At 55.1% G+C, this 24,097-nt stretch overlaps 2 protein-coding genes across 12 annotated transcripts in view; both read left to right on the top strand.

Moving 5' to 3' along the window:
- Positions 1-3,529, top strand: part of FSD2 (fibronectin type III and SPRY domain containing 2) — an 85,049-nt gene extending 81,520 nt beyond the window's left edge. For 8 of the 9 annotated variants that reach the window (XM_086711673.1, XM_086711671.1, XM_086711672.1 and 5 more), the window contains 2 exons: positions 1,896-1,973; positions 3,425-3,529. The gene's annotated coding sequence lies outside the window, so the exon portion shown is untranslated. Of the gene's footprint in view, positions 1-1,895; positions 1,974-2,829; positions 2,908-3,424 lie in introns of all 9 variants that reach the window. The other variant, XM_086711668.1, reaches the window with a different exon arrangement.
- A 570-nt stretch (positions 3,530-4,099) lies between these two features.
- AP3B2 (adaptor related protein complex 3 subunit beta 2) overlaps positions 4,100-24,097 on the top strand; it is a 34,228-nt gene continuing 14,230 nt past the window's right edge. The window contains exons 1-12 of one of the 3 annotated variants that reach the window (XM_086711664.1): positions 4,100-4,402; positions 13,821-13,896; positions 14,034-14,108; positions 14,381-14,476; positions 19,945-20,105; positions 20,381-20,447; positions 20,546-20,728; positions 20,831-21,114; positions 21,575-21,629; positions 21,989-22,060; positions 23,337-23,399; positions 23,779-23,911. In XM_086711664.1, coding sequence (XP_086567790.1) covers positions 4,290-4,402; positions 13,821-13,896; positions 14,034-14,108; positions 14,381-14,476; positions 19,945-20,105; positions 20,381-20,447; positions 20,546-20,728; positions 20,831-21,114; positions 21,575-21,629; positions 21,989-22,060; positions 23,337-23,399; positions 23,779-23,911 — 1,378 coding nt within the window. In that variant the 5' untranslated portion in view covers positions 4,100-4,289. Of the gene's footprint in view, positions 4,403-7,369; positions 7,394-7,983; positions 8,265-13,820; positions 13,897-14,033; positions 14,109-14,380; positions 14,477-19,944; positions 20,106-20,380; positions 20,448-20,545; positions 20,729-20,830; positions 21,115-21,574; positions 21,630-21,988; positions 22,061-23,336; positions 23,400-23,778; positions 23,912-24,097 lie in introns of those variants that run through there. The other 2 variants (XM_086711663.1, XM_086711662.1) reach the window with 2 other exon arrangements.

The following is a 24,097-nucleotide window of genomic DNA, read 5'->3' as shown; positions in this document are numbered from 1 at the left end:
TTTTGGGTTTTTTCTCCCGAGATGAGCTTCACATCCCAGGTAACTGGAGCAGAAGTCCTCAGCGTGTCTTGTTTTCTCCCCAGGTGGGATGTCTGCTGTCCCAATAGGGGCCAGGATCCAGCTGTGACGGCTCCTTGGCCTAATGACAAAGCCGGAGAGGGAAACAGGAACCACGGTGCCCTCCCTGTTAGGAGGATTGCAGGAGAGCATGACCTATGGCCACAGGACTGTGCACATGACTGTGGTCTCCTGAAGTCAAGGCAGATGGAAAGGGAGAGACCTGAACCTAGGGTGACGAGTCATCCAGGTTTTCCTGGGTTCGGGATGTGTTTTAAAACCTGGAATGGGGGCGCCTGGATGGCTCAGTCGGTTAGGCGTCCGACTTCGGCTCAGGTTATGATCTCACCATTCGTGGGTTCAAGCCCTGCATCAGGCTCTGTGCTGACAGCTCAGAGCCTGGAGCCTGCTTCAGATTCTGTGTCTCCCTCTCTCTCTCCCCCTCCCCCACTCACACTCTATCTATCTCTCTCAAAAATGAATAAACGTTAAAAAATAGGGGCGCCTGGGTGGCGCAGTCGGTTAAGCGTCCGACTTCAGCCAGGTCATGGTCTCGCGGTCCGTGAGTTCGAGCCCCGCGTCAGGCTGATGGCTCAGAGCCTGGAGCCTGTTTCCCATTCTGTGTCTCCCTCTCTCTCTGCCCCTCCCCCGTTCATGCTCTGTCTCTCTCTGTCCCAAAAAAAAAATAAATAAACGTTGAAAAACAAATTTTTTTTAAAATAAATAAAAATAAAAACAAAAAACAAACCTGGAATGTTCCAGGCAAACTGGGATGAGTTGGTCACCTGACTCTTTCACAGCTCCCAGTCTGGGAAGATGAGACTCACCCAGGAAGAAGTAGAGGAGACTACAGACTGGGATCAGGAAGGAAAGGAAGTGTTGGGGGATGGGGAGCCATGGCCACATTGTGGTTGGCACTCCATAAAGCAGCCTGGGGCAGCCCGGCTCCTCATTTGCATATGAGTCCTTCCTCTCCAAGTCAAATCTGTTGGAGTCAAGTCCCTCCCTTCCAACGAAAATACCCAGACATGGGGGGTGGGGGAGCAGAGGGGGAGCTGGGGACCAGGTGGGGAGGGGTCTACTTCTTTCTCCCAGGGCTCCTGCAGCTGGGACCGCTGGGCACTCACCAGGCCCTATTTTCGCCCCCTTTCCAGGCACTCTCTGAGGCCACATCTCAGGCACAGTCCAGGGGGCCATCCTTCCAAGTCCCCAGGGCACTCTCTTCCCAGTAGATAGGACAAATCTGAACTAAATGGGTTTCTTACTTCCTTCTAGAAAGGAAGGTAAAGGTGATCAGACACATACAGTCATGCACACCTACATTAAGCTGTGTGCACTCCAGCGATGTGGAACCTCCGTGGACCTCAGTTTCCTTATCCTGAAAACAGGGATCCTGTACCCATCTTGTAGAATTGTAGTAAGCATCAAATGAACAGTTGCTCCATAGATATTTGTTATTGGAGGGGACTCGGTCCACTCAGGCTTGGGAGGAGAGGCCTCTCTTGGGTCCAGATGTCACCCAGGTTTCTGTTTCTTCAGGGCTTCTGCTCAACTCAAGTACATGCAGTTCTTGGTGTTGCCTCCAGGGAATGGCAAGGTGGGAGATGTTTGAGGAAAGGGGCGGAATGGAAAGGCTGGAATTTAAGAGGAGAAGAAAACATTGGATGAGGAGTAGGTCCCAGTCACTGGGAACTGAGTTCTCAGTGGTGGCTCAGGGCAGGATTTGTCCATCGGCGATGTCCAGGCCTCTGGAGTTCTTCAGCACATGGAGGCAGGTGTGGGTTAGTGAAGCCTAGCCCCTGGAGCATAAGTCCTCAGCGTGTCTTGTTTTCCCCCAGGTGGGATGTCTGGAGAAGACAGGTCTCCACTGATGACCGGCAGAAGGAACTGGCACCCCCCCCCCCCTGCGCAAACAGGTCTGGTCCCCGTTTCCTCTCAGGCCCTGACTGGGGCGGTCACTACCATCCAGTCCTTCCTCTCTGAGGCTTTCCTGGGGTAGCACTGGGAGGCCGTGGAGTTAGAGGGCAGCGAGCCTGAGCCGCAAGACCTCTTCCTGTGCAGGCTGTTGTCTGCTGCTGGACACTGGTGCGGGGCCCGTGTGGGCGTGTGCTGTGGCCATGGGGAGATCATCCGCCTCGAAGGTGAGCATCTCCGCCTGAAACATTGGCCCTAGTCTGCTAGAGAGGCCGCCCATCCGAGCCCTGTTCTACCAGTGGGCAGGGCACAAGAGAATGAAAACTGCAGGCCCCTAGCTGGAGGGGTGAGTCTCTGAAGATGGGCGCTTGGGCACCCAGGGAATGGGGCTCAGGGCCCCGGGGTCCTGGGAGATTTGGGTGCAGGATCACGGCACTGGGGTCACAGGACCTAACTGGCTCTGACTTGCACCCATCGGGTGATCCCTGCAGGCAGGAATATAATCAGCCACAGGCTTCACACGTCTCTGTGTTCCTGCAAAGCCATTGTATCTAAACGGGCAGTGCCTGCTGCTACACCCCCGCTCTCTGCTGTGGCGTGTGCTGCGTAGACGTGGTGGCCTTGACCGTGGGCGAGGCAATGGACTCAGACCCACCCCCCCATCACCCCATGCGCAGCAACTGCTGCACTTTACACTGGGTCTGCTCCGACTCCGGGGCCCATCCAGATCCCCTACAGATAGATGGCAGTCCTATTAGCTGGGGGGAGTCTGGCCCAGCTACCCACGCGCGATCCCAGCCCGCCTCCAGAGCTAACCAGTGTGCTCCTGCAGAACTGGTACTGTCTCTCCCCACCCAGGCCATGCTCGTCAAACTCAAGATCCACTTTACTCTGGCAGACCCAAAGCACCCAGAAGCAAACTAGCCTGCCAACTTGGTGAGGTTCTACTTCTCTGAAAGTCTCTTGGGACCATCCAGGAAGGCCCCAGCTCACAGATCCTAGGCACATCTATTTCCTTCAGCCTACCAACTTCCAAACCTAGGCACTGCCCTGGTCCTTGTTAACCCCCATGCCCATTCGCCCAGTGGAACCTACCTATAGAGCCCTCTTTCTGTGCCCACAAATTCTGATTCTGGAGATGCTGAGATCCAACACTCAGCCCTATAAACTCTTCCACTTTCCAGGTCAAGCCCTCTTCACCTTCTCCTCCAAGCCCCGTCGAGAGACCCAGCCATCCAACCTGATGTGCCAAACTCAGGCCCAACTAGATCCCATCCCTTTCTCCATCCTGGCCACTACTTTCTCTCTAGATCCAGGCAGTCTTTCCTCAGGGGAAGTGTGGGGGGGGGGGGGTGTGCTTCACGCCTTCGGATCTGAGTTGGAAGCCTCACATGATCCAGGAGTCCTGGCTGTCACACCAGACCCTAACCCAGCCCTATCCCTTTCTTCCTAGGTGTCAGTGGACCTGAACTTGACTGTGGATAGGTGTGACCTCAGGCCATCCTGAGTGGGCACGGCGGCTTCAGAAGTGGTCATTAAACTATATTGCAAAGCTGGATTCGGGGTTCACTGCCCCTTCTATTCGGTGTCTATTTCTCTACCCGAAGCCTGCTGTAGGCTCCTCTCCTGGACCAGACTTAAATTGTCACCTCCAGCTAGCCTTCTGGCTTCCTGATGAGAAAGCAAGACACCATCAGAGGGGCCCAGATTTTGTAGGCAAGACGGAGCTGGGAGAGGGAGCGTCTTTGGTCTCCGAAGCGGGTCTCCCAGTGCAGTGCCTCCTTCCTGCTCTAGGACCCCCAGCCCTGTGGCACAGCCTTCTCTTCAGTCCCCTGCTTTCCTTTCACTGCGTGGGTGAGCATCGGTGACCGTGTCGGGAATGAGCGGAGTCCCTGGAGGCCCTTCCACCGAGACCCTGTGGTCGGGGGTGGGGGTGGTGAGGGAAGGCGTTGTGCGTCTCCCGGAAGGCTGTCCCATCCTCAGTCCAGCGGCCTCCAGCCACCCCCGGAACAGTCCCTCTAAGGGACAGGAACCTCCCTTACCCGGAGGGGGAAGGAAGGCGGGGATTTCCGAGGGATTCGGGCGGGGCCAGACCCTGCGGCACCGCCCCGCCCCCTCCGCGGACACGCCCTCCGCTCCGCAGGCGCCGGTGCCTTTAAGAGCCTCCCCGCGCGGCCCTGATTGATAAATCCGCGCGCTGCCTCCGCCCGCGCAGATTGCGGCCTCCGCGGAGCCGGGCCTGCGCTCGCCTCCTCGGTCCCAGCAGCACCCCGGCCGCGCGGCCTCCGCCCCCGCGAAGCGCTCTCTCCGGCAGCCCCATGTCGGCCGCCCCCGCCTACGGCGAAGACAAGGGCGGCTCCGCCGGCCCCGGGGAGCCCGAGTACGGCCACGACCCCGCGAGCGGCGGCATCTTCTCCTCCGACTACAAGCGGTGAGGGAGCGCGCGGCGCGCCGGCACCATGGACAGCGGCCCGGCCGCGCGGCCCGGAAGCCCGCCCTGCCCCCTCCCGCCGCCGCCGCCGGGCCCCCGCCCCGCCCCCTCCCGCCGCGGCCCGACCCTCGCGGCCCTGTCCTCCCGCGCCGCGCGCCGCCCGAGGGCCCACCCGGGACCCGGGGAGGGGCTGGAGGCTGGCGGGGGATGGGCGCACCCTCCCGCCCCAGGCGTGCCCGCTGGGTGTGGGTTTGCATCACCGGTTCCCCGCCTTTTTCGCGCGGGGCGAGCGGGCTCCTGAGGACCGCGCGGGAGGGGGCAGAGGCCGTGAGGTCCAGCTTGGGGCCTCTCCGGGAAGGCCGGCCCGGGGTGTGCACCCAGAACCTCCACGGCCCGGCCCCTCGTGCAAGTCCACGTCCCTCATTCTGGCCCCACGCTAGCACCCCCAGGCCGCACCCCTGCTTCCCACTTTGCCCCTGTACTTCAACCCCACCTGGGCTTCCCACTCTTCCCCTCCACCTTTGGCTCATTCGTTGGTTCATTCGTTTATTTGTAAATCCTGAAACAAGCATTTTTCAGGGACTGCTGTGTCCATTCTCATCCCAGTCACTGTGAATACAGGCGTGAACCTGAACCGGTCCCCACCCTCTAGTTGCTCTGGAGGGTTGCCCCAGAGGGAGAATCTGTGTTGGGGGATGGACAGCCGGAGGGGTGCGAAGAGCTGGTCTCTGGCCCTGGGGAACAGGGAGAGGGGGGAGTGAGGAATGTTCCAGGCAGAGGAAAAGCTTTTAGGTTTTGTAGGTGCTAGTACGGATGGCCAGAATCAAATCGCTGCGCCAGGCCTCCGAGTGACCAGAAATGAGGGTGGGAAGGTGCCAAAGTGGCGAGGAGTTCTAAGCAGGGGATATCAGATTTGCATTTTAGAAGGATTCTAGGCTGGATTGTGGAGAGGAGATTGGAGGTGTGCTGGTTTAAGCAGGAGACAAGGCCTGGGGAGGGGAGGTTGAGTGTTGGGGGAAGGAGACATGATGGTGGGCTAGACTATGGTGGGGGCAGAGGATCTGAGGGCTCTTGAGGGGATAGAAGTCACAGACTGATGATTAACTGGGGGGAGAAGATAAGAATAATACTCAGGTTACTATTTCTTGTAACTGGATAGATGGTGGTTGCTGTACAGTGTGATTGGAAATAAAGATGTTACAAGCAAATTCGGGAAAATAATGGTGAGGCCAACTTTTGACAGGCTGGGATTGTAAACCCTGAGGGATATTCAAGCCTAGGAGGTAGCTGGATTTTAGGATTTGGATTCCAGGAGAGATTATTAACATATGTATGTTAATCAAAGCCACAGAAGGAAGTTAAGATAACCCAGGGAGAGTATATAAAATGAGTTCAGGGGTGCCTGGGTGGCTCAGTGGGCTAAGTGTCAGACTTCAGCTCAGGTCATGATCTAGCTGTTGGTGGGTTCAAACCCCGCGTCGGCTCTGTGCTGACAGCTCAGAGCCTGGAGCCTGCTTTGGATTCTGTGTCTCCCTCTCTCTCTCTGCCCCTCTTCTGTGCACTCTCTCTCTCTTTCTCTCAAAAGTAAAGATTAAAAATTAATTAATTAATTAATTAATTTAAAAAATGAGTTCAGACGGCACACGGGTATGAACCCTAAAGACACCTTAGGGATGACCAGAATGCAGGGGGAAGTGTTTCAAGGTTACTGAGAAAAAGTAAACCAAAGGCTGGAGGGAAACAAAATGTTTCAAGAAGGAGGAAGCAATCAGCAATGTCCACTCAAACAAGGGAAGGCGACCACTGATTTGACAAAGAGAAGGTCAACCCCTCCTGGCTCCAGGTCCCACCTCCTGTCCTGGAGGACAAGTCTGACAAAATCAGAAGAGGAGGAGCTAGATTATTTTCCCCCAACATTCTATCATGAACAGCTTAAAACATACAGAAAAGTTGAGTGTGTAATGTGAGGAATACGTACGCCCTCCACCTAGATCCAACTGATGTTGACGCTCTGCTGTATTTGCTTTTTCTAACATCGAGCCATACTGATTTTTGGCTGAACCATGTAACTTGCAGACATCATGGCGGCCCCTCAGCCTTAAATTCTTTTTATTTTTTTTAAATTTTTTTCTTTCTAATGCTTATTATTTTTTTGAGAGAGAGAGAGCACAAGAGAGACAGAGCGTGAGTGGGGGAGGGGCAGAGGAAGAGAGAGACCCAGAATCCGAAAGCAGGCTCCAGGCTCCGAGCTGTCAGCACAGAGCCCGACGCGGGGCTCGAACTTACCAACCACGAGATCACGACCTGAGCTGAAGCTGGTCGCTCAGCCGCCTGAGCCACCCAGGAGCCACCTCTTTTCTTTTTTTTAAGTTTATTTATTTACTTTGAGAAAGAGAGTGAGTGGGGGAGGGGCAGAGAGAGGGGGAGCGAGAGAATCCCAAGCGGGCTCTGTGCTGTCAGCCCAATGCGGGCTCGATCCCACGAACGAGGATGAGATTGTGACCTGAGCCAAAATCAGGAGTCGGACGCCTCCCAGGCGCCCCAGCCCTGAGTTCTAATCAGCATCGAAAGCCAGATTGGAGTGAGTAGAGAAGCAAATAGGAGGTGAATAAATAAAACCCGGAAGATGGGAAATTTGCTTTCAAGAAGTGTGTACAGGGGAGAGAGAGAAAGAGTTGCTGGGGGAGAGAATTCGTTCAAGAAGGTTTGTGTATTTTATTTGTGTTGTTATCTGTTTTCACTGTGAGGGTGGGAGGGGCTGGAACAAGTCTAACTGCTGGTGGGAAGGAGCCAGCAACCCGGAGAGGGAGAGGGCGAGGCTGAAGGGAGCTACGGGGGCCTGGGCCGCTGGGTGATGGGAGCACCGCCTGGCTTGGAGGAGGATCACTCTGCCTGGGCGGAGGGGGGCAGGAGGAGAGGAGACACAGATGCCTGGAGCTGCAGGGGATGTTATCTAAGGCCTCTCATTTTCTGTGAGAAGCAAGTGGTAAGGTACGAGCCAGGCCGTGGGTGGGGATTTGAGGCGCGTCAAGGGGGTCTGAAGCCACCTGCTCCTGGCAGGGGAGGGGCGGTACGGACGGAAGGCCAAGGGTGTGAGTGAGAGGGCAGCTGCAGGGATGGACCTGGGGGGCCTGGGCCAGGGAGGGGGGAAGCAGAGGGAAGACCAAGCTGATAGGAAGGCAGGAGTCCGGGACCTGGCTCTGGCTTCGGTCCGAGTGGGGAGCAGGCGTGCAGGATTTCTGAGGAAGAGCGGTTCTGGGGAGGCAGAGGTCCAGATGCGGCCGGAGAGTGGAGGTGAGGAGTGGGTCCCTCACCCCTGTCTGGATCAGCTCCCCTGACCACGGCCCCCACCCCCCCCCCCCCCGCTCCCCCCACCCCCTGGTGGGAGATCGGGGTAGCTCAGTCCCCAGTCGCTGCCTTCCCACCCTCTCAAGTCCTCGTCTCTGAGCAGTGAACCAGTGAACGGGAAACCGGAGCCTCCCAGCCTGCCAGTGTCCGGTTACTGAGTCTGGGAGGCGGGCCGTCTGGTAACAGGGACAGGCGTCCCCAGCTCCCTGGTCAGCTGGGTCTCATCTCGGAGCAGGACCTGGTGCCCGATGCAGCGATTCCTGCAGCTCCCGGGGGCCGTGGTGAGGCCGGGGGGCCGGGGGGCCTGCGGAGCTGACCAGGAGGCTGCCAGCCCTGTGCTGGGCCCCGAAGGCGGCCCCCCACCCTGGTACCAGGCCTTGCAGCCTGAGGAGCTTCGGTGGCTGCAGGCCCCGGAGGAAGACACGGCCCCAGAAGCGCCTCTGGAAGGGTCTTGCCCGGAGCCTGGCCGGAGCGAGAGCCAGAGCCAGAGCCAGAGCCAGAGCCAGCCGCTAAGGTACAGAGGAACTCCCAGCGACCCTCACCCCGACGCCCGGAAGGCCAGAGGCCAGGCTGAGTCCTTCGGGTCCCACCTGCTCTGGAGGAGGACCGGGCTGGCGTTGGGGTCCAGGCTGGAGGGGGTGGCAGGGGCACCGGGTGGGGGCTGAGGGTACGAGGGGGGCGAACTTAAGGGAGCTGCGGGCTCTCTGGGGAGGAGGATAATGAAATGTTTGAGGGTCCAGGGCCACCTTGACTTTGCCCGAGGTCCTGGCTCCAGTGGGCTCTGAGTGGGGTTTGGAGACTGGCTAAGGCACAGGGCTTGGCCAGCCTCCCCCGTCGAGTGGGCTGGGACCCGACTCGTGTGGTGAGGAGAGGGACGTGGTATCGGGGGAGGTGGGCCTGTCTGGCCTCCATGCCATGTTTTCCCCCCTGACTGGCTCTGGCCACCCTCCCCGCCCCCCCAGAGTCCCTCAGGCCAGGCTGGGGGGTCAGGTGGGAGCGATTGCGGTGTAAGGAGATCTGACCGCGGGAGGCTAAGGTTTCGGGGCTTTAGAGCATTGCCCTGTATCTCCCGCTTCCTCTTCCTCTTGGGCACACAAGCTGGTGGAGACACGGGACCCGGGGCGGTCACATCCCAGGAGGGAGCTGCTCCGTTAACGGGCATTTGACAATCCAGCCTGGGCTGTGCGTGCTGCGTACCCACAGCCCCTCCACCCCTGGTCCCCCTCTGCCCGGGGCCCTGGGGTGTATGCGCTAGGCTGGGAGGGTGGGGTAGCGTGGGCGCCCCCGGGCAGGCCCCGGAGTGTGTGCGTTTGACACAGGCCTGTGGCATTTCTGGGAGCGGTGAGGACACCCAGGTGTGAGCAAGTCTGCTTTAGAGAACACCCGGAGTCAAAAAGGACCGGGCAGACTCCCGCCGCTCCCCGTGAGGTCACCCCAGGCTGACCCCAGGCTGATCCCTCAGAAGGAGGTCGGAGGATCCACGAGGCTGCATATGCATTGGATCCTAGCAGCCTACACTCATCCTCCAGAATCGCAAATAGGAGTCCCCTAGACACTGGGGAATGAGACCGAGTGACAGCTCTGTCCAGAGGGTGTATGTGTACATGGTGTGTGTTGGGGGGGGGGGGGTGCTCGTGCAGGGTGTACATGTCTAGATGAAGGCGTGGGGGGCTGTGGAGAGGACTTGTTGGCGATGTGTGTGTGTTTGCGGGTGTCTGTAGGGATGTGTAGTTGAGGTGTGTGTTGATGGCTGTGTGGGTTTATGTGGACAGTGTCTGAATATATGGTGTATGTGTCTGTGTGTGTTTCTCTGGAGGTTGTGGGCGTGTGTCTGCAGGGGCTTTTTTGTGGGTGTGTGTGGGTTTACATACAAATCCTATGTGCCTGGGAGGTGCAGGCGTGTCTGGGGGTGTGTGGGTGTGTCTGCGGGGGTGCAGGTGTCCCTGTGGGGGTGTGGGGGTGTCTGCGGGGGAGGTACGGGAGTGTGTGGATGGTGCTGGCGTTTGGTGGGGATGTTGGGGTGTGTCAGTGTCCCTGAGTGTGAGTTGACTGTGAGGTGTATGCGTAGGGGCACCTGGCAGTGGTGTGTGTCGTAGCCCGGGGGTGGTGGTGCCCGGCTTTCATTCTTCCTGCAGCCCCAGTGCCGCCCAGGCCCGGCTGACCGGTCTGTACCTCTTTCCATAGACAGTTCCCCCCGCCCACCCTGCCCTGTCCTGAGCTCCGCCCCTTAGGAACTGGCCACCGGGTGGGTGTTGGGCAGAGTGACGGGGCCCCGGCTCGGCCATGGGAAAGTATCCTCTGATTTTGCGGGCATCTCCCAAGTGATCAGCATGACCGGGGCTGGACATCTTCTGCCCTCATCTAACAGCTAGCACGTCCACTGTGTTCCAGAAGGCATCATCTTTCTGCTTTGCTTTCCATCAGAAAATCTGTTCGGGCAGGACGCTTTCTAAAACCCTTGGCACCTCCGTTTCTTAGCAGCCCTTCCGTCCCTTCTGAGTGTGTGTTAGGCACTCAGGCATCTGCAAAATGCAGCCCTAGGAATAGGCGTGTGCCGTTCCGCGTTCTCCTCCTCTTAGCCTCTGCCGCTTACTCGTCTCTCCACGTCAGCCACACAGTCACGTTTGCCTGTGTGACTCTCTTCTCTTCCCTGCTGACACTGCTCCTTCCGATTTCTGGCCGTCTGTTGTTTCTAAATGTTTCGCTGCCTTTTTCTTTTTCTTTTTTTAAAATTTTTTAACGTTTATTCATTTTTGAGAGACAGAGAGAGACAGAGTGTGAGTGGGGGAGGGGCGGAGAGAGAGGGAGACACAGAATCCGAAGCGGGCTCCAGGCTGCAAGCTGTCAGCACAGAGCCCGACGTGGGGCTCGAACCCACAAACCGTGAGATCATACCTGAGCCAAATTTGGGCGCTTAACCGACAGAGCCACCCGGGCGCCCCTAAACGTTTCACTGCTTTTCAATTTCTACCGTCAGTGATACCTTTCTAGACTGGGTTCTCCTGCCTGGGCCAAAAGTTGTGGGTTATCCAAGTATCATCTGGGAAATGGGAGAACCGTGCAGGACTGCACACACAGCTGCTCACCACATTTTGGAACTGTCTTGGCAACACATGAGTGTATCCCTTGTCCCACAGCTCTCTGGGCTGCGGATAGACACATTTTTCCACGGGCTCATTCACAGTTCTCTGTTCGCTTCTTTGACCACCAGCCCCTGCACCTCTGAGTATGGTTGGGCAGGTTGTTCATTGCGCAAGGGCACCTGGCCGAGGAATAGCAGACTATACTCCGCTCACTGAATGGGGAGCAACAGCTCAGGGCTGTGTCCACCTGGAGGGACAAGCAGATGGTGGATGTGCTTGCAGCAGCCCTGACAGCGAATGCTAGAAACATCTTAAATCGATAGCAGTACTTAATTTTGAATATTGAACTTGTATTTGCCACATCCCAAATAATGTCCTCTTTGTTGCTATTATAGGCTGGATTGTGTCCCCTTCAAATTCCTATGTTGAAGTCCTAACCCCCACTGCTTCAGAATGTGACTATTTTGAGTAGGGGTCTTTAAAGCGGTGGTTATGTTAAAATGAAGTCATTAGGGTGGGCCCCAATCCTAATCCAATCTGGTGTCCTTGTAAGAAGAGGAAATTCGGACACGGGGACACCGGGAGGGGAGACCATGTGAAGATACAGGAAGCTAGGGGTGCCCGGGTGGCTCAGTCGGTTGAGCGTCTGACTTCAGCTCCTGTCATGATCTCATGGTCTGTGAGTTCGAGCCCCCGGTCGGGCTCTGTGCTGACAGCTCAGGGCCTGCAACCTGCTTTAGGTTCTCTGTCTCCCCCTCTCCTTGCCCCTCCCCTGCTGGTGCTCTGTCTCTGTCTCTCTGTCAAAAATGAATAAGCATTTAAAAAAAATTTTAAGATACAGGAAGACAGTCATCTGTGAGGCCAGGAGAGAGGCCTCGGAAGAAACCATGCCTCCTGACACCGCCTCAGACTTCTAGTCTCCAAAATTGTGTGAAAATAATATAGGTCGTTTAAGCCTTCCAGTCTGTGGTACTTTGTTACGGCAGCCCTAGGGAACAAATACAGTCGCCTTATTTGCTTTCATTTTTATTTTATTTTATTTTTTTTAGTTTTATATACCAAAGTTAAAATAAAATTGAACCCAGCCATCTGGTTACTGATAACTTTATGACCTTGAATGTAAAAATTTCCCCTTTATAACTTATATATTTAAAAATAATGTCACTAAACAGGGTGCTTGGGGGCTCAGTCGGTTAAGCGTCCGACTTCAGCTCAGGTCATGATCTCACAGTTTGTGGGTTCGAGCCCCGCGTCGGGCTGTGTGCTGACAGCTCGGAGCCTGGAGCCTGCTTCGGATTCTGAGTCTCCCTCTCTCTCTGCCCCTCCCCCGCTCGTGCTCTCTCTCTCTCTCTCTCTCTCTCTCTCTCTCTCAAAAATAAATAAACATTAAAAAAAATAACCGGTGCAGGGTTTATTTAGGTGTGAGATGCATGTACAAGTTAAAATCTTTGCTGCATAGCAGTTGTCCCAGCGGTGTTTATTTACAGGAAAAAATGGTTCTCCCTTCCATTGGTGAGTTCTTGTTCCTAATGTATCCATTTAGATCCATTTGTGAACTTGTCCCATATGACCTTTGACTTTCTTTTTTTTTTTTTTTAATTTTTTTTTTTTTCTTTTCAAACGTTTATTTATTTTTGGGACAGAGAGAGACAGAGCATGAACGGGGGAGGGGCAGAGAGAGAGGGAGACACAGAATCGGAAACAGGCTCCAGGCTCTGAGCCATCAGCCCAGAGCCTGACGCGGGGCTCGAACTCCCGGACCGCGAGATCGTGACCTGGCTGAAGTCGGACGCTTAACCGACTGCGCCACCCAGGCGCCCCTGACTTTCTATCTTTTAACCTGGTACCACGGGGCTTTTGGTCACTGTCATGTTGTTTTGTATTTTGAATTTCAGGAGGGTGTGTTGTCTGTCACTGTGGCCTTGTTCTCTTCTTTCCCCAAACTATTCTTTGGGGTTTTTGCTGCCATTTGAGGAGGTTTGACCAAGTGCCTTCACTGAAATTTCAATGGACATTGCATGAAATTTGTGTATTGGCCTGAGGATTACCTGTATTCCCTTCAGCCACGTGCAAGGGGACATTTGTTCAGATCTTCATTTATTTCTCCCATTAGGGTTTCTTCACTTCCTGTAATCACTGTTGAATGTTAAGTGACGGGTCTGGCTTTTGTTGGGAGACCATCTCAACAGATTCTGGAGTGACCGGGACCCGTCCAGTCCAGTCCTGGAGTCGGGGCCTGGGAACACACTCGTGGGGCAAGGGCAAGGGCACCCTGCTGTTGTTCTGACACCGCCTCCTTTGCACTGGCTCCAGATCCTTCCCATCTACCCAACTGGCCATTCTCTGGGCGGAGTCCACACCTTTCCCACCCCGAACTCTTCCTCTTGTCTTCTGGCTCTGGGTCACTGGCTGTATGGGTGTCCTAGGGCCTGCTGTAACAAAGTACTGCCAAGTGCATGGTTTAGAACAACAAAACTTTACGGTCTCACAGATCTGGAGGCCGGAAGTCTGAAATCAAGGTGCCTGCAGGGCCGTGCTCCCTCTGAAACCTGTAGGAGGATCCTTCCTCGCCCCTTCCTAGCTTCTGGTAGTTTCCTGGCAATCTTTCATGGATCACTCCAATGCTCCGTCTTCACATGGCATTCTCCCTGCGTCTCTGTCTCTTCACGCGGCTGTCTTCTTACCAGAACACCCGACGGACGGGATTAGGGGCCCTCCCTACCCCAGTGTGACGTCATCCTAACGAATTACAACTGCAGCGACCCTATTTCCAAATAGGGTCACATTCTGGAGTCCTAGCGGTGAGGCCTTCGATATATCTTTTTTGAGGAGGACCCAGTTCAACCCATACCACAGGCTGGCCCGCATTTCTCCTGACCCCAAGTCCCCTGCCTGTGTCCCCTCTTTCTGCCTGTATCCTCCCGGTGGATACCCCCAGCCCCACCCTCGTACCCTCCGCTGACCCCCTGTGCCTTCTCCACCCCCAGGCATGATGACCTGAAGGAGATGTTGGACACCAACAAAGACTCCCTCAAGCTGGAGGCCATGAAGACGATCGTGGCTGTGAGTGGGGGAAGGGGCCTCCCTGGTCTGCGGGAGGGGTCGAAGAGCAGCCCTTCTTGGCTCCCGGTGGACCTTCTCCTAATAAGTGTGGGCCTCCTCCCTTCTCCCCCTACTGCGACCCCCCCCCCCCCCCCCAGATGATCGCCAGGGGAAAGAACGCCTCCGACCTGTTTCCGGCCGTGGTGAAGAACGTGGCCTGTAAGAACATAGAGGTAGGCAGCGCGGGGTGAGGGGGCTCGCGTGCCCACCCCCACCGGGAGTAAGCGCCAGCCGGTTGGGGTGAGGAAAGGCACCACCCGGCCCCCGGGGGCCCGACTTGCTCGGGATGCCCTCGGCTCAGGAGAAGACCCTGTTTCTGCGTCCCCCAAGCAGACGTAGATCCGAGTGAAGGACCCCGGGGCGCACTCGGGACCACAGCTGGCCAGGCGGTGACGTCTCATTGGGTGGGGGCGGCAGTCCTGCTGAGAAGCCCTTCTGCTCCCAGGTGAAGAAGCTGGTCTACGTGTACCTGGTGCGCTACGCCGAAGAACAGCAAGATCTGGCCCTGCTGTCTATCTCCACCTTCCAGCGCGGCCTGAAGGTCAGTTCGCGCCCCGGGCCGGGTCTCGCGGGCGCCACGTTGGAGGGGCCCCCCAGGGAGAGGCCTGTGCGTGGGGGACGGTCTTGGAGGCCCTTTCCTGTCCGCCTAGACTTGGGAGGGTCAGAGTCAGACAAGAGGACCGATGCTGCTGTGGTGTTAAGTGTTGGGGCGGTGGGGGGGGGGGGGGTCCAAGCCAACGGCCAGGAAAGAACTCTTGAGACGTCTTTGGTGCAAAAAGGTGATTTTATGAACGCACGGGGACAGGACTCGTGGGCAGAAAGAGCTGCACTGGGGCTGTGAGGAGACACTGGTTACATACTAAGAAGTTGGGGGGGGGGAGTGTTAAGGAAAGAGGGAGGTTTCCAAACGGACTTCCCTATGCTAAAGAGGACCTTCAGATACTGGAGGCCTTGCTATTGTTGAGCTGAAGTTATTTTTCCCTCTAGCAAAGCATTTACATTAAGACAGAAGGGAGTTCCTGCAGAAATGTTCTACTCTGCCTGCCTCGAGTATTTGTCAGTGGGCTGCAGGTTGTAAAGAAATTTAATTTTATTGGGGCTCCTGGGTGGCTCAGTCCGGCAAGCATCTGACTTCGGTTCAGGGCATGACCTCACGGTTCCGGGAGTTCGAGCCCCGCATCAGGTGAACACGAGCCCCACTTTGGGTAGAAACAGAGGCCTGCTTCTCTCTCTTTCTCTCTCCAAAAAATTTTAATTTTAATCTACATTTTCTTCTTGTCTTTGTTTCCCCCATCACCATGGAGGGGAGGGTGATGTTAGGGCTCCAGGAAATTGAGTCTATAGGATTCTGGAGACTGCCCTTTTTTTCTTATAAATCATTAAGACAGTTGCAGACTGATGGAGACCCACGTCCCACACGACCGTGACCGCCATCAGTTAGCTATTTGTTTTTCCCTTTCCTGTGTCCTCGGGCAGCCAGGAATGTCTGAGGAGTGTCACACGTGTCCCACCTGGTGGGGAGGGGGATGGCTAGCTCTAGCTCGTGCTTTGCTCTCAGCTTGCCTTTGGCTCCCTCATTAGTGGGACCCCCAGAGGGTGGAGGCCAGCTCAGAAGGGGCTTGAGAGATGAGGTGGCTGCCCAGAGACCGTGTCTCTCCTCCTCTGAGGAGCCTGTGATAATGGCCGCCTCAAACATAAACCACTTGCGTGCGTCCCTGAGAGCAGAGAGCCCTGGGTCTTGCCCCCGTTGGTGTGAAGGAATCGTAGTCCACAACCGGGCAGAAGTCGACGTCTTTCAGACAGGGTTCTGGGCAGGGCACAACTGACCTGGGTTCCTCATCTCCGTGTGTCACAGCCTTGGCACTAGGAGGTTCACCAAGTCTGGGTTTCTGTGGAGAACGATGACTTTGGAACTTGGGGAGGACAGAAGGGTTTACTGAAAACAAATGAGCTCTGTGGAGAGGAAGACAACAAGATTCACCCTGCGGGAGAGGTTGGGTTCGAAGGTCAGCGCAGACGCCATAACACCCGGCTGCCCGTTTTCAGTGAGTTCAGTACAGCGGATTATTCCTCTAGAGTTGAAACAGGTGATGAGTCTTCCGTTTGGCACCGGAAGTAGCTGACTTGTGTTAGATGCCCCAGTGTCTGCAAAACACCCACTTTGAAAGACTGTTGTCAGTCTGTTGTACTGAAAGGCTTTTTGGAGCATGTCGAAATTGAAATCACTTAAGGGAAGGGGCAGGAAGATTTAAGTCCTTTAAATCTTTTTTTTTTTTTTTAAGTTTATAGATTTCTTTTGAGAGAGACAGAGACAGCGTGAGTGGGGGAGGGGCAGAGAAAGAGGGAGAGACAGAATCCGAAGCAGGCTCTGCCCTGTCAGCACAGAGCCTGATGTGGGGCTCGAACTCACCAAATCGTGAGATCATGACCTGAGCCAAAACCGAGATTGGACGCTTAACCGACTGAGCCACCCAGGCGCCCCTCAAGTCCTTTAGAATAGAGTGGGGGCTGAATCCCTTCTCACTATTTCAGCTGAATATCCTCACCTTTTGTTTTGCATATTAAACGTATGCTTGATGGTCTCCACTGTGTGCCCTTCTGGTCTGTATATGTCAAGGATACAGAAGCCAATATCACTGCCAGATGTCAGATGTCACCACTAACTCCCCTCCCTAGACTTTCCACATATTTGGTTCACATTCCTGTGAGAGTGTCTCTGAAAGGTCCAGCTCAGCTTTTCATGTCCAGCTGGTTCTGTGGGTTGCTGAGCAGGGGGGAGGATTGACTGCCCCCCTGGGTCACTATGCTTGCTATATAGCGAGCAGGAGAGGCCGACAAGGTCTGCTTCTCTGAGGTGGGGTAGGAAGCGCAGGCACTTGAATATACCCATCATTCATTTGGCAATACCGGGGTCTCTTTAGACCACACGTGGTGCTATGTTAACTTTTAAAGTCAAAACCACGGGATCAATCCATTGATCTGTCTAGATTGGCAAGTAATCTTTTGGTTTGAATCAGGGTTAAATCATTTTGGAAGAACCATTCTGGAATTAAAAAAAATTTTTTTTTTAATGTTTATTTATTTTTGAGACAGAGAGAGACAGAGCATGAGTAAGGGAGGGGTAGAGAGAGAAGGAGACACAGAATCTGAAACAGGCTGCAGGCTCTGAGCTGTCAGCACAGAGCCTGATGTGGGGCTCGAACCCACAAACTACGAGATCATGACCTGAGCTGAAGTCAGATGCTCAACCAACTGAGCCACTCAGGCGCCCCCCATTCTGGACTTTTTGGCACAGGTTTTACAGTTAGCTGTAGTTTCTACAGTCTGCCCCTGAATTTCCCCTTTGAGAAAACCAGAGGGGCACCTGGGTGGCTCAGCCCATTAAGCGTCCGACTTCGGCTCAGGTCATGATCTCATGGTCCGTGGGTTCAAGCCCCACGTCGGGCTCTGTGGTGACAGCTTGGAGCCTGGAGCCTGCTTCGGATTTTGTGTCTCCCTCTCTTTCTGTTCCTCCCCTGCTCGTGCTCTGTTCCTCCTCTGCTTGTGCCCACTGAGCCCATTCAATGAAATGATTTTTCTAGAACAGTGGTCAGCAAACTTTTTCTGTATCCTGCCAGAGAGTAATGTAGACTTTTTAGGGCCATACAGCCTCAACTTTGCCCTTGAAGTGTGTAAGAAGCCATAAATGAGTGGGCATGGCCAGCTTCCAATGAGTCTTTATTTTTAAAAAAGGCAGAAGACAGATTTGGCCTGAGGGCTGTAGTATGCCAACCTTTGCTCTAGAACATGACCCTCTGACAGATCATCTCCAGTGATAGAGACGTCACCCCTTCATAAGGCAACTCGCCCCATTTTTAGACACTACAACTTTTTTTTAAGCATTATATCGTGTCAAAACCGCCAGAGCTATAATTTTTTTAAATTTATTTCAGACTCACAAAAGGCACAAAGAATAATAAAGTGAATATCTGTATACCCAGCATAAGAAATGAAACATTTATCAACAGCCAAAGCCCCCTATGTATCTTCTGTTTCTAATTCATGTGTATGTATTTATTCTTTTACGGCTTATTTACACATTTGTAAATAATATACAATATTGTTTTGTAAATGGTATCATATGATAGATGTGTTCCTCTAAAACTCATTTTCTTTCTGTTGTTGTTAATGATTTTGGGCTCTCCTGCACATTAGAACCATTCATTTCCATCCAGTTTTCTCCCTTCTTTTTATCAAGCCAGCCTGAGACTGTTTTCTTAGCAGCCCACTAATGTGGTTGGCTCAATTCAGACAAACCTCCAGGGAGCAGTCAGATAATCTAGGTCTCCCTACATCCTGTCTTTATGCAGTTGGTCCCTGGAATCCCTTATGAAGCCCTATTATATTTCATTTTATTGGTTTAGCATAACATCCAGTTCGGGGTGATTCTAAATCTTAATTTTGTCCTCCTGATTTTGTGTCTTCCAACATGTTGATAGATTGTACAGACCAGGGCATCAGATTGTGAGTCCCCTGGCATATCATGTTTCCAGGTTGACACCGATCTGTTAATCAACCTTCCCCAAGCACAACGTTTTACCAAGTTGTGGATCCATCTAATTATACAGTCAGCTGGCACTTTCTTATCTTGTTAGAAAGGATCTTATTCAATAGCAGAAAAATTTCTTAACCCCTTTCATGTGTAAAGGGCTGTGGTGATACAGAGACAAAATAGATATGAATTCTGCTCTTAAAATGATTATATATTAAGTAAAACAAAAGGCCTGCATCAAAATGGCAATCTAGGCAATGCTAGGAGGCTCCCCCCAATGCCTTGCTGAAATCGACATACACAGTGTTAATATCGACCAGCCTCGTTACCCTATCAAAAAGGAAAAAAGAATTTTTTCTAGTAGCCTCCTGTGAATCCATAATCATTTCCAAATAAAAGGGGGGAGAAAAAGAAATACAGGTTATAGCAGTGGATATGGTATGATTTGACTCTAAGAAAATACAGACTCCTGCCTTTTAAATACGTGCTTCTAAACCATGTGTTTAAAAATCAACTCTAGAATCTTGACAGGGGTTACCATCATCTTCCCCTGTCATTTTGTGGATCTTCTTTTTCTCCATGTTAGAACATCAGTGAAGCGTCTGCTCTTTAGTGTCCAGTTACCTCTCCCGTTGCCCAGCATTCTGTGAGATTCACGGCAGGGGCGCCTTGGGGGGCTCAGGTGGTTAAGCTCCGACTAAAGTTCACGATCTCGAGGTTTGTGGGTTCAAGCCCCGCGTTGGGCTCTGTGCTGACAGCTCGGAGCCTGGAGCCTGCTTCGGATTCTGTGTCTCCCTCTCTCTCTGCCCCTCCCCCACTCATGCTCTGTCTCTCTCTCTCTCTCTCTCTCTCTCTCTCTCTCTCAAAAATATTAAACAAATTTTTTTAATTAAAAAAAAAGATTCACAGCAATTTACAGCTACTGCTGCCCCTCGTGCACGATTACAATACACTGTGTCTAATGCTCTTCTCAGGTGTGGATTGGAAGCATAGGAACAAAGAGAAGGGGCCTACACACCTATTCTGTTTTAAACACTGGAGGAAGAGGAAGATCAACTTTTGGGAGGTTGCTGGGAGAAGGGAGTGTTAACCAACTCTTTGGAAGGCAGGCCAGCTTGCATTTGCTGGCAGTCAGCTCTTGCATCAGCACAAAGACCCCCCCCCCCATCCCCACCCCCACGCAGGGACCAGGAGGTGTTTCAGGAACTTTAGGTATTCTGAAAGATTCTTACCCTTCCCGAGAGTGAAGCAACCCATCGCCCTAACTGTTCGGGCGTCAGATGTCTGCAACAGGGGCCAACAGTTCCCTCAAGTAGTAGCCCCCTCCCACCCCGGGTACCTAGCAGGGACACATCACTCAGGGAGTCAGGGAGGCAAGAACGGGTGGTAGGTAGCTAGGGACAGTGAGTTCCACAGGTGTGGCCTTTCCATCAGGCCATTGTGCCCTCTCATGGCTCTGCCTCCACCTCTGCCCTTAGGACCCCAACCAGCTGATTCGGGCCAGTGCCCTCCGCGTCCTGTCTAGCATCCGGGTGCCCATCATTGTGCCCATCATGATGCTGGCCATCAAGGAAGCTGCATCGGACATGTCACCCTATGTACGGAAAACAGCTGCTCATGCCATCCCTAAACTCTACAGGTACGCCCCAGCCGCGCCCCTAGCTCCTCAGGGGAGTGTTTCCCAACCCCGGGCCCACCCCTGGCCTCTCCCAAGCCTTGCAGATTGCCCCTTTTTTGTACTCAGATGGTTGAAGACGGTTTGGGGAAGTGAGAGAGATGGAGAACTGCGGTGGTGGCAGCTCACACTTCTTAACGAACAGGGTTGGGGTAGGGGAGGTGACCACAGTTTGGGCAAATATTACGAAGGTGGGAGGTGGGGGGGGGGCAAATCCCTCTTAGCAGTTTCTCCCACAGTTTGGATTCGGACCAGAAGGACCAGCTGATCGAGGTCATTGAGAAACTTCTGGCCGACAAGACCACGGTGTGTACACGGGCGCACAGGGATGGGTGGTGGAGAGGAGACGGGGCAAGCGCTCTCTGCCTTTCCGGCTCACCCTCTTGCCACCGACCGTTCCCCAGCTGGTGGCGGGCAGTGTGGTGATGGCCTTCGAGGAGGTCTGCCCCGAGCGCATCGACCTGATACACAAGAACTACCGGAAGCTCTGTAACCTGCTCATCGACGTGGAGGAGTGGGGGCAGGTGGTCATCATCAGCATGCTCACCCGCTACGCGCGCACGCAGTTCCTGAGCCCCACCCAGAACGTGAGTGGGCCCGGGGCCGGGCCTCGCTGTGGCAGCGTGCGTAGGAGGGCGGCCGGGAGGAGGTTTCCCCCCGACACCCCCTCCCCCTGTCCCCGCCTGCAGGAATCTCTGCTGGAGGAGAACCCGGAGAAAGCCTTCTACGGCTCGGAAGAGGACGAGGCCAAGGGCCCGGGCTCGGAGGAGGCGGCCACCGCTGCGCTGCCCGCCCGCAAGCCCTACGTCATGGACCCCGACCACCGGCTGCTGCTGCGCAACACGAAGCCGCTGCTGCAGAGCCGCAGCGCCGCCGTGGTCATGGCGGTGGCCCAACTCTACTTCCATCTGGCGCCCAAGGCGGAGGTGGGCGTCATCGCCAAGGCGCTAGTGCGACTGCTGCGCAGCCACAGGTGCGCGTCCCGCCCCGCCCCTCCGACACAGTGGGCTGACTCACCCGGCCTCGCCTCGCCCACCCCGTGGGCTGACCCGCCCGGCCCCGCCCCGCCCCGCCCACACCGTGGGCTGGCCCACCCAGCCCCACCCGCACCGTGGGCCGATCCGCCCCGGCCGCGCCCCGCCCACACGGGGAGGGGTGGGTGGGCTAGCCCGCCCCGCCCACACCGAGGGCTGATGTACTTCGCCCCGCCCTGCCCATGATGGGTGGGCTGGTCCTGCCAGCTTCTCTCAAACCCTGGGCGTATCACGCCCCGCGCCTTCACCCCACCCCTCCACCCTGTACGGACCCCAGTCTTGCCCTCCTCCGCCCGTTGCCCTTCCCGCCCTCCTATTTGGCCCACCTCTCTTCCCTCCACTCGCTGCCCCTGGGCCCCGTCGAGGGGCCCAGATACCTCTTTCCTGTCCTCTCCGTAGCGAGGTGCAGTACGTGGTGCTCCAGAACGTGGCCACCATGTCCATCAAGCGCCGGGTGAGCAAGTGATCGAAGCTGCCCTCGCATATTCCGAGGAGTGGCTCCTGCGAGTGCAGGGAGGTGGGGGGGGGGGAGGGGGCGTTGGGGACAGGCAGGATAGGGGGCGCCTTCGCTGTGGAGAGAATGCAAACAGGAGACCCCAAACACGGAGGAGAAGCAGGGTCTGGGTCCTGAGGGCCGCCGAGGGAGGAAAATCTGGCGAAGAAAGTCCTGGTCAGATCTGAGAGGGGAATGGGAAGGGCAGCGATGAGGCAGGAAGGATTCTGGGCCCCAGAACGGGAGAGGTGGGGTAGCTCTGGAGAAGCCCCAGTCTGGGGCTGCGGTGGAGCTCCTTGGGGCTGCTTCTCTCACAACAGGGTATGTTTGAGCCCTACCTGAAGAGCTTCTACATCAGATCCACCGACCCCACCCAGATCAAGATCCTGAAGGTGAGCGATGGACAGAAGTGCCTGCGGCCTTTCCTCCCCCTTCCTGCCCCCACCGACTCTCTGGGATATCCACAGTGGCCACCTTGGGGCCTGCCTATTTCTGAACCTGTGGCCACTCCACTCAGGAGTATTGGCCCAGGAAGCTGGGCTAATGGGGGCCGGGGCGGGGGAGGGAGCTGCCTTTTGCCTGTTATCCAATAGATATCTGCCACTTTTCATATGTGAAGTAACCTGATTTTCAGAATAACCTCAGGAAGTGTACATTATCTCCATTTTATAAAAATGCAGACCCCAGGAGGTGAGGTTGCTACCCCGGAGTCAGTCCTGCTGATTCCAGAATTCACACTTTGCTGGCTACAGTCTCTTGTCTTCCACCCACGGTGTTCTCGCCCCCACACATCTTCCCCCTCAGGCTTTCATGCAAACATACACCCACAGAAAAAGTGTCAGAAGCCCATACACCCACAGAAAAAGTTTTCATTCAGCAGCAGTTAATCGCGACTCTCTGAACATCTTCTCTGTGTCAGTTACAGCTAGATCTAGGGGTACGAGCCGTGGCAAACTCATCAGACACCTTGTCTTTGGGGAGCTGACAGTCTAGTTGGGGTGAGAAGGAGACACTGAGCAGCCAATCACAAAACAAATGTAAAAAGCCACTTGAGAAATATGGTAAGAAAGAGAAGTGCAGAGGGCTGTCAGAGCATAGACTAGGACGGCGTCTAGTCTTGTGTCAGGGAAGCTTTCCTCTAGGAAGCAAGGCTTGAGCTGAGGCCTGAGAAATGAATATGAATTGTCTATGCAAGTGCAGGGGCAGGAATAGCAAGAATTGCTCCCCACAGAAGAAACAGTATATGCAAAGGCCCTGAGGCAGGAAGAGGTCTGACAAGAGGCCAGTATGACTGGGGCATAGAGGGCAAGGGGGAGAGTGGTGTGAAAACAGAGGTAGACAGCGGTCAGATCCCACAGGGGTTTATAGACCATGGTAAGGACATTGCTCTTTAGCCTAAAAGCAACAGGAGGCTTTGTTTTCCATGGAGGTGGAGAGGTGACAGGATCATTCTATAAGCGTCCTCTGTCAGGGCATCCATTTAAGAGACAAACTGGTCCTCCTGCCTTTTGGGAAAGTTTCCCAGTCTGTCATCTCCTTCATCAGTTTAAGGATGACGCAGGGCCGTCCGTGGGATTGTTTTCCGGTCTGTGAAGTGTATTTGGAATGAGGGGTTTGGGGGCACAGAAACCCTGCGGGCCCCCCTGCCCGCTTTCTGTCTCCCTGCAGCTGGAAGTGTTGACCAACCTGGCCAATGAGACCAACACCCCTACTGTCCTACGGGAGTTCCAGGTAGGGCCGGGGCCCAGCACCCCTACTGTCCTACGGGAGCTCAGGTCGGGCTGGGGCCCACCTGCCTGCCGGAGGGTCCACGAGAGGTGCCCGCAGCTCCTTGTGCTCAGTGAGAATCGTCCCGATGGGCCAACTTTCTCTTATGAGCCCAAAGTGGAAAAAGTGTTGTCTTAGGCCCCCTCCCAGAGCCTTCTGCTGGCTCTGGGCTAAGGGACACGCACGGTGGCTGAGGGCGTCACTCTCTCTCCCAGAGTTTAGTCTCTAGCATGATGAGTGATTGAATGAGGGGTGACAAGCTTCCCTGAAGGTCACCCGCAAGCCGGCAGAATCACTGAGGGTCACCGCCTGCTGGGGATCACTCTGTTGTGGTGTCCCACAGACGTACATTCGCAGCATGGACAAGGACTTTGTAGCAGCCACTATCCAGGCCATTGGACGCTGTGCAACCAACATCGGCCGAGTCCGTGACACCTGTCTCAACGGCCTGGTGCAGCTGCTGTCCAACCGCGACGGTCAGTGCTTGTCTGCGTGTCCAACTTGGATGACCAGAGGGTGTGCACCTATCCGTCCAGGCACAATGCGTGTTCGTCCCTCTGTCCACCTCCATGCGTGTGTTAAGTGTTCCTGCGTCCCCGAGGGCCACCAGAGGAGTGCACAGGGTTGTGGAAGAGAGCCAAGGGTCTGGGGGCATTGCAGGG

This window comes from Puma concolor, chromosome B3, assembly GCF_028749965.1.
Source record: "Puma concolor isolate L17-30 chromosome B3, mPumCon1.1.hap2, whole genome shotgun sequence".
In the NCBI taxonomy this organism is placed as follows: Eukaryota; Metazoa; Chordata; class Mammalia; order Carnivora; family Felidae; genus Puma; species Puma concolor.
This window is presented reverse-complemented; position numbering and strand designations above follow the sequence as displayed.